At 46.3% G+C, this 15,070-nt stretch overlaps 1 protein-coding gene across 1 annotated transcript in view; it reads left to right on the top strand.

Annotated features, from left to right (window-relative positions):
- LOC104493732 (voltage-dependent T-type calcium channel subunit alpha-1G-like) overlaps window positions 1-15,070 on the top strand; it is a 37,111-nt gene that overhangs the window by 14,196 nt on the left and 7,845 nt on the right. The window contains exons 7-14 of the mRNA XM_010136461.1: window positions 305-456; window positions 2,850-2,959; window positions 3,986-4,119; window positions 5,304-5,374; window positions 5,657-5,735; window positions 5,813-5,934; window positions 6,873-7,217; window positions 9,509-9,649. Of these exons, the coding sequence (XP_010134763.1) occupies window positions 305-456; window positions 2,850-2,959; window positions 3,986-4,119; window positions 5,304-5,374; window positions 5,657-5,735; window positions 5,813-5,934; window positions 6,873-7,217; window positions 9,509-9,649 (1,154 nt within the window). The remainder of the gene's footprint in view (window positions 1-304; window positions 457-2,849; window positions 2,960-3,985; window positions 4,120-5,303; window positions 5,375-5,656; window positions 5,736-5,812; window positions 5,935-6,872; window positions 7,218-9,508; window positions 9,650-15,070) is intronic.

Genomic DNA, 15,070 nt, shown 5'->3' with positions numbered 1-15,070 from the left:
GGATAAAATTCTTTAGCAGCACAATAATCCCAGCTCACCTCATCCCTGATGCCACAAGGCTGAGTATAGCGCGTGTCCCACCAAAGATGTTTAATGGCTGTAGGATGACGGGAGCCCTGCTGTGTATTAAAAATGGTAACATGCCAGCAAGAAAAAAAAAAAAGGAAATAAAAAAGACAGCTTGTTGCTGTAATCGGTCTAGAATCTATCGTCTTTGGAGTTGGAAAGTGAGGGTGCATTGACTGCAGAAAGACACAGAGAAATGACTTGACGTGCCTCTCCGCTCTCCCCCTCCCCGCTGCAGAAGCACAGTGTAAGCCCTACTATTCAGATTACTCCCGCTTCCGCCTCCTGATCCACCAGATGTGCACCAGCCACTACCTGGATTTGTTCATCACTGGAGTGATTGGCCTCAACGTGATCACCATGGCCATGGAGCACTACCAGCAGCCAAAGGTACTGGGGCAGAGAGGGGGGAAAGGGCTGGGGGGGATACGCTCCGCCGTGGTGGGGTGTGCGGATGGGCAGAGTTAAGGCCGGTTTGGCTGTTAGACCTCAGGGCACCCATTCACCATGCCCGAGCTGTCCCTCTGCCCGCTGGGGTGTACCCCCCCGGCAGCTGCCTTCCAGCTCCACCATGGCTTTCGGTACCTGGATCCCATTGCGCCCCACCCTTCTGGTTAAGTGAAAACGGACTGCTCTGAAAATGAGGGTGGGAGCGGGTTGGTTTGGTTTGCTAGACAAGACCGTCATTGAAATCTTCCATTTGCCTTAGGTTTTCCACCAAAAAAAAAAAAAAAAAAAGGGAAAAAGGAAAAAAGAATTAGTGACGTGCTTCTTTTTGCGAAGTTTCTTTTAAATCCCTGATGTCCCATAGGGCCCAGTTTTCCCGGGCAATGGATTCCATGCTGGTCTTTAAAATACTTTTTTAAATATTGGTGTGCTAAGTGCCCAGGTCTTTGTCATAATCTGAAAATAAAAACAGCCTGTCCTGGGGTGTCAAGTCTCTCGTGCGTAAGAATGAAATGGAAATAGCTGCCTTTGCCGTATAACTTGTACTTATTTTTATTAGCCACTTTCAGAATGAATAAATACAGCACACAATGGGAGGAGATACTCTTTAAGACTAGACAGGACTTGAATACTTAATATAAAAACACCCAAACAACTAAGACGTGCAAGCGAGGGGAAAAATATCCTGTAGCCTGTCATAAAGACGCCAAAAAGTGAAAGGGCACGAGCCCAATTTATTGTTTCTCTTCAAGTCACCTTTAAATACCCTGGAAGGCTCATTGCATGATTCAGTCATCTGGTGATGAAAAAGGCTGTTGGCTGAGGAGCCGGTGTTGGAAGCACTCTGGGGCGTGCGTCTCAGCACAGTCGCTTTGCAGCTTCATTTTCTCTTGTATTATAAAAATGTTGGGGCAGGCTTTTGTTTTTCATTTTCTTTAGGAAAATAACATTTTGTCTCTAAGCCTCTGGTATGCGGCCTCTGGGTAATAACTCGAAGCTGGGATTGTGCTGAGATGACAGCACGGTTAGAGCCATGACCGCGCTTAAGAGTCTTGCTGAATCAGGGCCCCGAAATCCCGCTGGTCTGGGTGGCTGATGGCTGGTCTCCCCTAGGGACTGGAAAGGCTAAACCTGCCACAGAGCTTTATCTCACGATTGCTCGGCGCGTTGGTGCTGAAAGAGGTTGGTGGTGGGATACCCTGCGGGGGAGATCCCAGCCGGGGCTGCTGCGGCTGCCGGTAGCGGAGGAGCTGCAGTGTGCGTAGAGGTGGTTCGAGCAAAGAGCTGCTGGGCCAGATCTGCTTTTGCCAGATGAATGTGCTCATCTGCTGGCAGAGCCCAGGTCCTCTGCAGCACGACAGGGAGGCTCGTTCAGAGACACGCCTTCCTTTGGTGGGCTTGTACTCTCAGACAGGGGAGGTGGGTTTTGTCCCTGGACATTTGAAGCTAAACTATAGCATGAAGGCAGCGTGTGTGGCTTAAACCCCTGCTGCTATCATTTCTGCTGCCAGTCTTGGGTTTGGTCTGAGAACACTCTGTTGCCATCTTCCACATTCCCTGATGGTGCCCTGGACCGGTTATTGCCCCTTTGCCAGCAGTGAGAAATTCAACGCACAATCCTTAGGAGGCCGTGCAGGATGCTGCTCCCCCAGTGCTCCTTCACAAGCAGGACTTTGGGGATGAAATCACCTCCGACGTGGCTCAGCGCCTGGCTGTGCACATGTCGCCCCAGCCGGGAGGCACCTGTAGTTAATGGCCACGCTGTGACTTCTGCAGAGGAAAGGGTGGGCAGAGGAAAACTGGAGGCACTCTCTCCTGCTGGCATGCCATCCCTCTCCTGCTCCTTGCCAAAAGCTCAAGGTGAGGAGTAAATGACAGGCTGTCACCAAGAAGCCATTTGGCCAGCACTTGCACAGATCCGGCCAGCCCACGGCTCCTGCAGCAGTGCGCAAATGAGCGGTGGGATGAAATTCAGCTTTCTGCCGAAAGCACGAGGGGCTTTGTGCTGCTGACATCTGCAAATGCAACAGCTCTCACCAGTCGCCCAAGGGATCCCAGCTGGGGCTGTGTTACTGCTGTGGGGTTTGAGCGGTGCCTTGGGTTTGTGTCAGTTCTTTCAGCTGGGCTGGGGCCAGGCAGAAATGCAGGCTGGGTGCTCTGTGAAGTGCCAGGACTTTTCCCTGGGACATTTGTCATCGGAGACAGCCCATGGCTGGAGCCTTTCATCTGTAGTTTGGAAATGAGTAACTGGTGGAAGAAGAGGGGGGCAGGGGGGCAGGCAGCAAAGCCCCTCGGCAGAGCTAGCACCTAACCCCGGTCCTGTGTCCGCATCCCAGGTTCTTGATGAAGCCCTGAAGATCTGCAATTACATCTTCACCGTTATCTTTGTCCTGGAGTCTGTTTTCAAACTCATCGCCTTTGGCTTTCGTCGGTTCTTCCAAGACAGGTAACAAAAGCTCTGTCTCGAGCACGGGAGCAGCAGCAGGTTTCTGGAGACAGCTGCCCAAATTCGCTGTCACGGACCCTGATGCTCTTCCCGGTGATGTCAGTTGGACACGTGTGAACATTTTTTGTTGTGATTGATTGCAACCTGGGTAGGCAGAGGCTCGGGATGTGAATTGGAGAAAGGATCGTGAATGCCAAGAGTGTGATTGCACCACTTTGGCACTTGGGAGTGGACAAAATAGGAGCAAGTCTGCCACCGAGCAGCTGGTTCTCTTCTCACACCACTTGTGTGTCCATGTAATCAGGAGGACCTGGTGAAGTGACAGAATTTGTGCCGAGAGAGAGCAGTTCCTGAGCGGAAGTGAAAGGACACCTCTTTTTATGCAGATGCAGCGCAGCAAATGAAACAGCTTCTTTTTCTGGATTTTCACTCTCTTACCTCACAAAGATTTGGTGAATCTTTCTCCTCTCATTTTTGCCTCCTTCAATGTTAATACCAAGAGCGCTGGCACTGAGCAGGACTTGACACGAGCCCTTCAGCAGCTGGGGAATGGTTTCACCCCTCACCCCAGGTTTTGGGTGACCCTGCTGGGATTGCGCCTCTCTCCCACCCGGCATGAATCCTCGGGGCCTTTCCTTTGCTCAGCGTGATTTTTGTTGCAAGGACTGGACACAGGCTCCGGTTCTTTCTAGGGTAGATCTCACCATGAGTGTTGTGTCTAAAGTGGCAGGACGGATACCACAGCGTGTCCCCTGAGGTCTGCAGCCTCTGGGTAGAAAACTGCCCAGCTTTTGTTTCAGTTTCCCCTCAGTCAAGAATATCTTTGGAATTGGCTGATTTTCTAATGAGATGCATTAGTTATAATGATTTCATAACATAACTGCTCTTGTATAATACCCTCAGAAAAATGCTGCAGATTCATTTGAGCACTAGAACCATTGAAATAACTGGAATTCATGTGAAACAAGCTACCTCCCCTTGCCAGCTTCTTAGTAGATGTTAAACTTCATTTTGTGTTGTCTCCAGATGGAACCAATTAGATCTGGCAATTGTGCTGCTGTCTATCATGGGCATCACTTTGGAAGAGATCGAGGTGAACGCTTCGCTACCAATTAACCCCACTATTATCCGAATCATGAGGGTTCTCAGGATTGCTCGAGGTGAGACGAAAAAAGCAGAACTGGCTTGTGTTCGAGGTGCAGGGTGCCCTCCAGGAGAGAGATAAGCATTGGGAAACAGTTCTGGGGCATGTCCCCATCATGACGTACATAGTTCTGGCATCCGCAGGCTGTAAACAAGTACAACAATGGGGGAAAATACTTGTGAGGAGCCAAAATGCTGATCCAACTGCCCATGTGTTTCTATCTTAAGTGGACTTGAAGGCTGAGAGCTTAGAAATAAAGTAGAAATAGCTGTGGCTGTAACTCCCAGAGATGTACCTGGAGAAAATATGCCAGTCAAATCAAAGTCATCTCTAACGGGGATTACAGAGCACAAACTCGAGTATGTTGGCTTTAAAAGACAAGCATCTAATAAATTGAATTTCCCCTGGGACTTTACATCTCACCACTTGGTGACAAAGCATGCCTTGTCACTCTGCATCCATCTGTCCCCTCAGACTTGCAACAACACGTCCCCGAGTTGGGAAGCCAGCTTCTTCAGGGCCTGTTTTTGCAGAACAGGGAGGTCTCAGGGTCAAATGATGAAGATGTAAAATGTGAGTGCTCAGGGCCCTTAATAAAGTACTCCCAGGCCCTCCTGAAGGGCAGCGTTGTGCTCTGAGGCATAATTGCTTTGATTGCAGCCCTCATTTAAGCAAAGGAACTGGAGGAGAAATGAAATGCTGCTGTCTCAAGGGGAAAAAAAAAAGTTTTTTCCTGTGCATTGGATCCCTTTCAGAATTAAAAATATATGCGGTTTCCAATTGGAAATGCAACCTTCTGGAAGAGAGGTGTAAATCAGTTCCTTGGTGAATCATGTATGAAAGTGGGTAGCCTATGGAAGTGGGAAAGTAGCCCCAGGGCTGGGAAAGTAACTGCTCATGATAACCAGAGGAAGGAGGAGATGGGGCCAACACAGATAAAGTGGCGAAAGGGAACTCCAGGCAGAACGATAACACTTTCTCCAAATCTCAGGGTAGGTGATGCTGCTATTCATGGGGTTGTGATAGTATCCAAGCAACCAGGAGCAATATAAAAAGGCCAGGAACCGTAGCAGCTAATGGGGAACATTTGACAGGATTTCACATTTCTTTCACTATAATCTGTGGCTTCTGGGAGAGGGTCTGAGTTTGCGCCTCGGTGCTAACGCTGCCGTTATGATATTACAAACATGTTTTCCGCAGTGCTGAAGTTGCTGAAGATGGCTGTAGGGATGAGAGCTCTCTTGGACACCGTGATGCAAGCGCTGCCGCAGGTAACCCACTGCCATATCAAACCAGATCTCCACTGGCCCAGAGCTAATTTCCTACTGCAGAGGAATGCTAATCATTTTATCTTTACTGTCATTAGAGAATCACATTTCCCTTCCGAAGCACAGTCTGAGACACAGTCCTCACATTGAGGTCATTTTTCCCCTGAAGCAATTTAAGTTTTGGATTAAAGAATACAGCAAGAAACAGGTCTGGAACAAAAAAATCAATGAATGTTCTTTTCTGTGTGTTTTTTTTTTCTCCCCCATTTCTTTTTCTCTTTCCAGGTGGGGAATCTGGGTCTTCTCTTCATGTTGTTGTTTTTCATATTTGCAGCTCTTGGAGTGGAGCTGTTTGGAGATCTTGGTGAGTCTTCCCGTGCCAGTGGCCGGGGTGGGAGCAGTGTGCGAGCAGGGGTCTCATGGCTGCGCTTGATCCCACAGAGTGCGACGACACGCACCCCTGCGAGGGGCTGGGACGGCACGCCACCTTCAGAAACTTCGGGATGGCCTTTCTGACTCTCTTCCGAGTATCCACGGGGGACAACTGGAATGGGATAATGAAGGTAAGAGACCTGTGGAAAACGAGTATTGCCTGTAACTGCTTAACTGGAAGCTGCCCCCTCTGCTCCAGGCGGGTAAGGATGCCCAGCCAGGACATTCACGTCCTGCAGTGAGCTGGTCTCTTCATTCATGCACTGGACAAAGTCTCTAATTCTGTTCCCCCCTCCCAAGAATGCGGTGCATGTGGTCGTAGGCTCCTGGCATGCTCCACATATTCCCTTTTTTTAACCTAAGAGCACAACTTAAGAAGAAGAGGAATAAATGAAGGGACTCGTCTCTCAAGCAGAATATGAGTTCAGCTCAGCAACACGCATTAGTTTTATTTTTTCCCTTAAGTCTCCAGTTACTATTATTGTTGTTGGTATTTGTGGGTTTTTTTCTGGGAAAACCCAGGTTTCTGAGAGAGATCATCCTCTCTTAGGGGACAGCCATGAAGGCATGCAGTTGTGAAGAAATCCGGTCTGTGAGTACACAAGGTGCTAGCTAGCCCGAAGGAATCACTTCTCTGTCCATTCGTAGCCCGTGGTGAGTGTTAGGTGGCCAAGGTCTTAATGGCAGGGGGTGAACATGAGTAAAGAGTGTCTGCAAGCCCAGCAGTTGTGGGGTGGCTGATGGGTTGTAGCTGCACCCTGCTTTGCCCTGGCTCCATCTGCCCCATTCTTGTGTCTTTGGCCTCTAACCTGGTGAAACAGCCTTTCCTTCAGGAGCAGCAGGGTGTTGATGTCTGTTGTTGCACGTCCCAAGGACCATTTCCTGCTGTGGTGACTAACACAGAAACATAAGGTTTTGCTGGCAAATATTTTGCCTTCTAAACATGAAATTTGCCCAGGCTTCTCAGTTTTATTCATGAAAGGAGAACCCATTACAGCCAGATGACCAGGTCGAGGTCTGTGGTGGAACCTCTTCACATCCCTCCATCATTTTTCCCCACTGTTCCCAGGACACGCTGCGAGACTGTGACCAGGAGTCCACCTGTTACAACACTGTCATTTCACCCATTTACTTCGTCTCCTTCGTGCTGACGGCCCAGTTTGTCCTGGTGAACGTGGTGATCGCCGTGCTCATGAAGCATTTGGAGGAGAGCAACAAGGAGGCTAAGGAGGAGGCAGAGCTCGAAGCAGAACTGGAGATGGAAATGAAGACCATCACTCCCGGCCAGCCCTGCTCCTCAGACATCTTTGCGTGGACAGGCAGCGCCGGTGGAGAGAGACCTGAGAGCCCCCAAGGATGTACCAATCCCATGCAAATCAAGGTGGATTCTCAGCTCTCATTAGTTTACCCTATGGTGAGAATCTCGGTTGGTGGGTGAAGAGGGCTTGACCTGCCTATTTGCTAGGGGAAGACATGCACGAGTTGGTAATGAAAGAGTGGGTGTACTGTACGTCCAGGGCTTGTATTCCTCGCTGTCTGCTGACTGTTGCGTGGTGTGGGAACTGACGCTTCAGGGAAGATCCTAGGCAGGTCTCCAGACCACCTTGATGCATCTGTTTGGAGGTAGAGAGCTTTGCAATTTGTTCTGGAGATGTACCCAAGCCACCAAGTCCAGGGCTAGCTCCAAATTCGCTCTAGTCCAGAGTTTGGGCTAGGTCCTTTGTGATAGCAAAGTCACGAGCATAATGTGTTTGCTTTTCTAATGCAGACCATGAACCACAGCGTAAAAGAGGGGTAAAACTTGGCTAATCTTTGCTTAAGCATTAAATGTGTTTTATGTAACCTCAATTTAAAACCTCTCCCCGCAGTCAAGCTTGTAAGAAAAGATTATTTTCACAATAGAATAATCCAGAGGGAACTCAAACCTGAGCTCACCAGAACTGGTGGCAAAACTCCCACCAGCAGGAGCAGTGTGAGAGCAGGACGGTGATGTGGCAGCTGCTACGAACTGCAGTAAGTCTCTCCACAGCCCCATTTCTGGATGAAACCTCAGTTTGAGGAATGATAGAGGTGAGGTCAAGACCCAGACAGGTCCTTTGGGAGGGAACAGAGCTGGAATTCTGCAAGAAAAACAGTCCAGCCTTTTTTTAGTCTTAGCTGGCTGCAAATTGGGTTAAACTTACACAGAGCTCATTAGCTTTTATTACATCATGATTTCACAACAGTGTATCTTGGCTTCTGCCTGGGGTGGACTAATGAGTATTCTAATGCATGAAAAACTCGTTTATGATCTTTAGTCCAAGGGTGGAAAAGAGTAAATCCCTGCTTAAGCTTTGTTTCAGTTCTTAAGCTACTGGAACTTTCTGGTGCCATTAGGAGTCACTGATGTCTGAGGTGGAGTCCAAAGCTGCTCTTTGGCACACGAAAAAGGAATTCAGGGCAATATGGGGAAATCCAGACTCATTACATCTTCTAGGAAGAAACAACTTGTCCCAGCTGTTGTTGTACATGCTAAGCAGAGTATTAGCAAACTGCCCTCAGCACTGCTGTGCTGCATCAGTCCTCACACCGGCAAAGAGAGGAATTGCAAAACTGCAAGACAGATCAGTGGGAGGGATACCCTCAGCTCTTCAGTCTGGTAAACCTGCCCTCTCTGAAGGTGGCTTTGGAAAGGGCTTATTCCAGTCATAATCTCCAGAGTGAGTTTCTTGCTCTTTCACTCAAACAGAAGCCTCAAAAACCTCCAGGAGATTTTTATTCTAACTATTTATTCTCCCAGCTAAAATCTTCAGGACTAATCTGATGCTTGAGCACGGTAGCAGAGGAATACAATCCCCAGGACACAATCCTGTAAGGAGATGTGGTCAGCATGCTCTTTTGCTTGCCTATTCCCCAGGATTTTTGCGCCGTGTGCTGTTTGACTCCAACAACGGTCCTCATTTCATCGTACGTAGCAGGCATTCCTTACGTGAAAGGTGCAAGCCTTAAATTGCTCCCATGCTGCTTGCGAAAGCCAGACCCTGCTCTGTGTAACCTCCCACTGCCTAGGCTGTGGTCAGCTGCTTTGATGTTAGCCAGGACAACTGAGGCACCTCGACCCATGTCTGGCACATGAATTAGTGACCTGGTGTGTGTCCATCCTGGTCGCCTGCAGCTTTCGTGGACAGGGTGCTCAGCTTCTCTTCAAGTCAGGTTATTTTAATTTATGTGCCCTCTGGATGTGGATTTAGGTGTCGAGTATTAGGTCCTCTGCTCAGAAGTGTGGACAGTGGGTATAGAAACCTTACAGCGGCAGTGGCTGTCGAAGGTCACAGCAGCGAGTATCAAGATGCTGCTGTACCGGCCCCATTATACAGCTCAGATCCCAGGAGTGACCGGCCGCTTGCTGAGAGCGAGAATTGTCCCCGAGGGCCCTGAGCGGGGGCACCACAGTCCCGGGGCCGGTCTCTAGTAATGTCTGAGAAAGCTGTCACTGCTCACCGTGATATTACTGCACTGTTCTCTCTCTCCTGTCCCGTTGTTTCTGTTACTGCTACTCTCCCTGAACGCTTCCGTCTTTTCTTTCCCCCTTCTGTTCTGTTTTTCCCCTTTTGTTCGTTGGGTTTTACACACTGTCCTTTTTTCTCTCTGTCTCTGTCCCTCGCTTCTTTCCTCTCTCTTTTTGGCTCGCTCTCCCTTTCTCATGCTGTACACCACCCCTCCTAGGAAAGGCACTTGTTTGATACCATATCACTGCTGATCCAGGAATCTCTGGAAGGAGAGCTGAAGCTGATGGACAACCTGTCAGGCTCTGTGTGCCATCATTATGCCCTCCCAGCTCCCGAATATTACAACTCTGAGAACCAGGTTAATATTCCTAATTTCCTGCCAAGTCTCAATCCAAACTCGATTTGAGATCTTTAATAGACAGTTAAAGTTCTTTATGTAATGGAGTCACAGGGGTTTTGAAGTATAAGTCATTTTGGCTTTTTCTGTGGGAATTGAGATAATATCTTGGTTTATGACGTATATCAATGCAAGAGGAAAAGTACAGGCTCTGAGCTTCCTCCTTCAACAAGACGGGAATTTACTGTCCATGAGTGTTGTAGGAAAAATACACAAAACCCTGTCTTCAACCTTCAGTGGGGTCCTTGTAGTTGGCTTCTTGCTCCTAACCCGCACTCTGTGGCAGCGTCAGGACCCGTCTGCAGAGCCTGGAGTACACCGTGAGGTTTTCCCAGAGCAGAGCCTGAGCTGCTGGGGATCCTAAAATGGTCTGTACATTTTGTGCCTGCATGAAAATCCAGTTTCAAAAGGTTTTCCTAAAGAGGCTTCTTGCAAGTGGGTCATTGTAAAAAAGATCCTCATCTCTGATCTAAACTGAGTTTAGAAGGCAAGGCACCCCGTAATGATGTACTTAAGTAATTGTGTGCTCCAGTGCTTTCTCGAACGGGGGCTGTAATGCTTCCTTAAAATTAGTTCATTTACTTCTTAGAATAAAATACTTCCTTTCTCAAGCATAGTGTTCTTTAGAGCAAATATTTTCTCTAAATCCACAGCAGTGACCACATCTATATTTTCTCTGCAGTTGAAAATGAACAAATTCCATATTTCTTGAACTAATTTTTTTTCCTTTCTGGCTAAAAATAGCAGAAGTTTTCTTGTTAAATCAGTGTGCTTATTTATGAGCTCACTGACACTCTAAATTATCCAACTCAGTGGTTCATTAGAGGCAAGAAACAAGCTTAGGTAAAATGAAATCCTACTGCAGATCTTTACATAGCGGGATAACATGTCTCCCTCTGATTGCTGCGTTTCGCTTTCCAGATTGAGGTCTATTAAGCTATAGGAAGTGGTTGTGTCTAAGAATTGCCGGAGGAATAGAGGCGGTAGCTTTGGCAGGGAAGGCAGAGGGTCACTAAGAAACTCAGCGAGAGCTGGTTGGAAATTTTTTTGTCACAACATTTTTTACCAGAAAGTGCTGCTGCAGCAAAAAGAGAAAAAAAGGTTTTGTTTTGACATTTTTTTTTAATGAAAAAATATAGCATTCCAGTTTGCAATGGCTTTTTCTTCTAAAATTTAAGCTATTTCATTTCCTCCCCCTGTAATTAAAACCCTTATAAATCAGTTGAATGTTTCCAACAAAATGTTTTGACAGCATCAAACTCAATTTTGGGAGAGAGAAGGCTGAAGAGGGCTGAAGTTTTGTTTACATTTGGGCTTTTCTGTTCACACCATTTGTCATGTTCTCAGGCAAGTCAGGAATTTAGAGCAGCGTTGGGACTTGCTGAAAGCAACCTGATTAATAGCAGCTCCCAGCAGAGCAGCTCTGTCAGGCAGGAGCTGCTGGTGTCCACCGCACTCTAGCTCAGCCTTTCCTCGCACGCCTGGGCTCCGGCCGGAGGGTCCCGGTTAAGGATCGCTGTCGTGCTGGCAGCCCTTGCGGCGATGCCTTTTTGGGGAGCCTCCTATGAAATCAGGAGCTCCTCCGAAGCGTCTCTCTCATCCACTGCCAGCAGATGACTGTGTTAGTGAAGCTATCAAACACGAGGTTAGATGAGAGGAGCCCGACCCTCTTACTTATCTCAGCTGAAGTTTTGAGCCTCTCAAGGTTCACTCATCGCTGGGTTTATTTCACCCCACTGATGCCATTTCTAAAAGTGAGAAAATCCAGCCCTCTGACATCTTAAATGCAACAGATCTGGGCCCCTGTGGTTTCTCTTGGAAGAAATACTGCTGTTGAAAGGCTTTTCAAGCATAGAGGATAGGGGGGAAAAATGCACAGTGAGAAATGAAAAGGAAGCAGCTGGGACTCGCCCAGACCAGGCAGCGTGAGCCAGGTCTGTAGGTTACCTGATGAAATGCTGTCCCCAGTGCCGTGGGCACCAGCCCCCCAGATACATACCAGGGTGGGGATTTGGGGAGGGCTGAGCCTGCACTTCAGGGCAAACATCCCTCCTTGTGGTGCCTGGCACCAGGATGCTGCTCTGGGGGAGATGCTGCAGCCCCTTTCCCCCCTTTCTCTCCAAAACCTGGAGTGACTTCCACATCTCTTATAGAAAACTTGTTGTATTTGATCACAGCCAAGAGAATAAATATCTCTAGTAAGAAAGGAACGGTACTGTTGCTTCTCCATCTAGGCAGGAGAACAGCAAAATACAATGCTGGCGTTAGTGTACGGTTTTAAACTCCCTCCCAGACCATTGGTAAGCACTCAAGTAGGACCGTCCCACTCTTTTTTTCATTTCCTTGTTATATTTCATTTCTTTAATGTTCTGTCCCTGTTAAAATGTGCATGATGTAGCTTCTCCCACTGCAGGGATGTTGCTTTAGTGTCTAGAAGTATTTAGATTATGATACTTTTTTTTTTTCTTTTCCAAAAGATTTGTGTCCTGGTTTCTTATGCTTAATCATCTCTCCCTTTAGATCCCTCTAGCTGAGATGGAGGCTCTGTCTCTGACGTCAGATATTCTCTCTGAAAAGTCCTGGTCCTTAGCTCTGACGGATGACTCTTTTCCTGATGATATTAACACACACATACTTAATGCTCTGGAAAGCAATGTACATACACTGGTCGCTGTACGGTCTGATGTTTACAGGGTTCGAAATACTGCTTCCACCGCTCTGCACCTGCCTAATGGCATTTCCAGTTCAAGCCCATTGCCAAGTAGCACCAATCTTTCCCCTGAGCAGGACGTTGTCCTTAATGCCATTAGGTCCTGGGCTGTTATTGCTCTTGTCCACAGATTTGGCTCCTTGCGAGGAACATATTTATTTCTATTTTTCCTTTGGCGTCTAATGTAAAACCAATTATGTTTTCTACAAGTAAAACCAATTGTAAGAAAAAGTGCTTTGGGAAGTGTCAAGGTTGAAATTTCCTCCCCATCTGAAAAAGATGGAAGAGACCCCCATGGGCTAATGACTCATGTGTCCTCTGCTGAGGGGTCATCTACAGCCCTTTGGTTTGCCATGGGTTGTTGTCCTTGTGAGCGCAGGCACCACAAGGCTTTTTGCCTGATTGGTGCCAGACTGTTTGTTTTACAAATATCAGACGGGGATCTCTCCGAGATGCTGCTCGGTTTGCGAATTCTTAATAGCAGTCATCTCGCTGGAAAAAAAAAATGGACTATTTTGTGTCTTTTTGAATGAAGTAACCAGTATTTTGAACCCTGCCTTAACCATCTCTCTTTGAAACATTAGACATTTTTAGCTGTGTAGCAGTCAAGTGCTTTTTTTCTGCTGTACAACAGACATAACTCCTTTTCCAACATTTTTGGATCATTCTTGTTTTCTTTGTTGTTGTTCATGTACCTGCCTTTGGATGTTTGTGTTGTTGATGAATTTCCTGCCATTCTACTCGACCGTCATCCTAATTAGCACTTATTTGGGAAACATCTCTTAAACCGTGACAATATTTCCCATCATGCTTCATGGCATCACGTGCAAAAGATTTTGTAAACTACATTTAATGTTTTGTATTGAACTTTTTGTCTCAAGATTAGTTAGTCTGGAGAGCTGGACTGAGGAGAGAGCCTTTTGAGTTTTGAATCAGATTAGGCCAACCTCAAGATCAGACAAAGTCTGAAGGGTGTAGCCAAGAGAGATGATTTTTTCTCAAAAAAAAAAAAAAAAAAAAAAAAAAAAAAAAAAAAAAAAAAAAAAAAAAAAAAAAAAAAAAAAAAAAAAAAAAAAACACTAAAAAACACACACGCAAAAAAACCCCCAAACCCCTAGACCCCAAAAAACCCCCAAACCAGGTTGAACAAAGCATTTGTGAATTTGTGTCAACACCAACAAAGTGCTTTGGTCAGAACAGTTTCCCAATCTCCTGAAAAAGTGTGTCTTTTCATTGAAATCCTTTCTGAATGCAGTATTGTTACAGCTCATTTAGACTCAGCTTCAGTTGAAAAATCTCTCACATTGTTTTGTTTGACTCAAAATAGATTTGGGTTGCGACTTTTTTTTTTTTTGGTTCATGGAAAATTCAGATTTGATTTTTGGTCAAGCCAAAACAAGCTGTTTTTCAAAACTACCGGTGAACCAAAAGGCATGTGCTGCCGCTGCTCCGTTTGTGAGCTGGACTCGGGACTGAAAATGAAAAATCATTTTGCAGCCATTTTGAATGGTTTTCATGAAGTTCACTCACCAGATTTCCCCCGAGGTGATCAGAAAGTGGAAACAAGCCCACTGTGGTATTGGATCCTGTCAATGAACCTAAAGGTTCGTTAAAGGTTGGGTTTGGAAGGGATCTCGAATCCAAGTTCTCTTGTTCGGATCCAAATGGTTTGGAATGTGAAATCTCAGGTTTCAGGCCATCTTTTCTGCTTTAAAAGCTAAATAATATGAAAGCCAAATAGCAAAACTATACTGCTTGGAAGGGGAAGGCGGGGAGGCGGAGAGAGGTTCCCAAAGCCCAAGTCTCAGCTTTACCAGCACAGGTTTCGCCCTCCTTCCGTGAGCTATATCAGGAGACTGCAGTCTCTCTTAGCTAGGCTATATCCAGGCTATATCCAAATCGGCAGCTTCCCAAGGACTGAAACTGATGCTGCATGACAGTGCAGATCCATTTTCCTTCATTAAAATTTACAACAGTGGTCTTCCTTTTTTTCCTTTTCTTCTTTTTTTCTCATTTTTTTTCCTATTTGTAAATTCCTTTTAATCTCATCGTGTTTCTTGTGCAGATGAAATGCCATAGTGAAATTTTGATTTTATGTCTGAAGGATAAAATTGGATAAACAATCTCAGTGTTGATTTCAGAAAATATAATGCACTGAGTGAAGGGAAGAGTTGTCAGAAAATAAGATGTAACATTTTCCCCAAATGATCAGCAATGGGACTGTATGGGACTGCAGTGGCACATCTTATTTCTGTGCATTTCAATGGGGACTTTTTAAAGAGGAAATAATTCTCTCATTAGAAATACCCAGGGAAGCTGACTTTGCTTCCATTTTTGCTAATACTGTCCAACACAGTAACTCCCAAGAACATTTCTAGGATGGAGACAGTTCCTTATGAAATCAGACCTGAATCCACCTCATTTGATATCGCCCCTGGTGCTGCCCATTCCAAGAGATTCTTTGGCTGTAAAAACTCCACAGTCAACATATATACAATAACCCTCGCTAGCATTAGATCCCTTCTAATTAGAGAACGGCTTTAACCCTGAAGCAGTAGGTCTAGAGATCTCTTTCAATAAAATGGGTTTAGTTATTCATTATGTGAGAAGAAAAACCAATAAAACTGTGCTGAGAGCCAGAAAAGAGAATATTTTCTGTAAACTCTTTTTTG

The sequence above is a fragment of the Buceros rhinoceros genome, unplaced genomic scaffold, assembly GCF_000710305.1.
Source record: "Buceros rhinoceros silvestris isolate BGI_N320 unplaced genomic scaffold, ASM71030v1 scaffold18735, whole genome shotgun sequence".
NCBI lineage: Eukaryota > Metazoa > Chordata > Aves > Bucerotiformes > Bucerotidae > Buceros > Buceros rhinoceros.
This window is presented reverse-complemented; position numbering and strand designations above follow the sequence as displayed.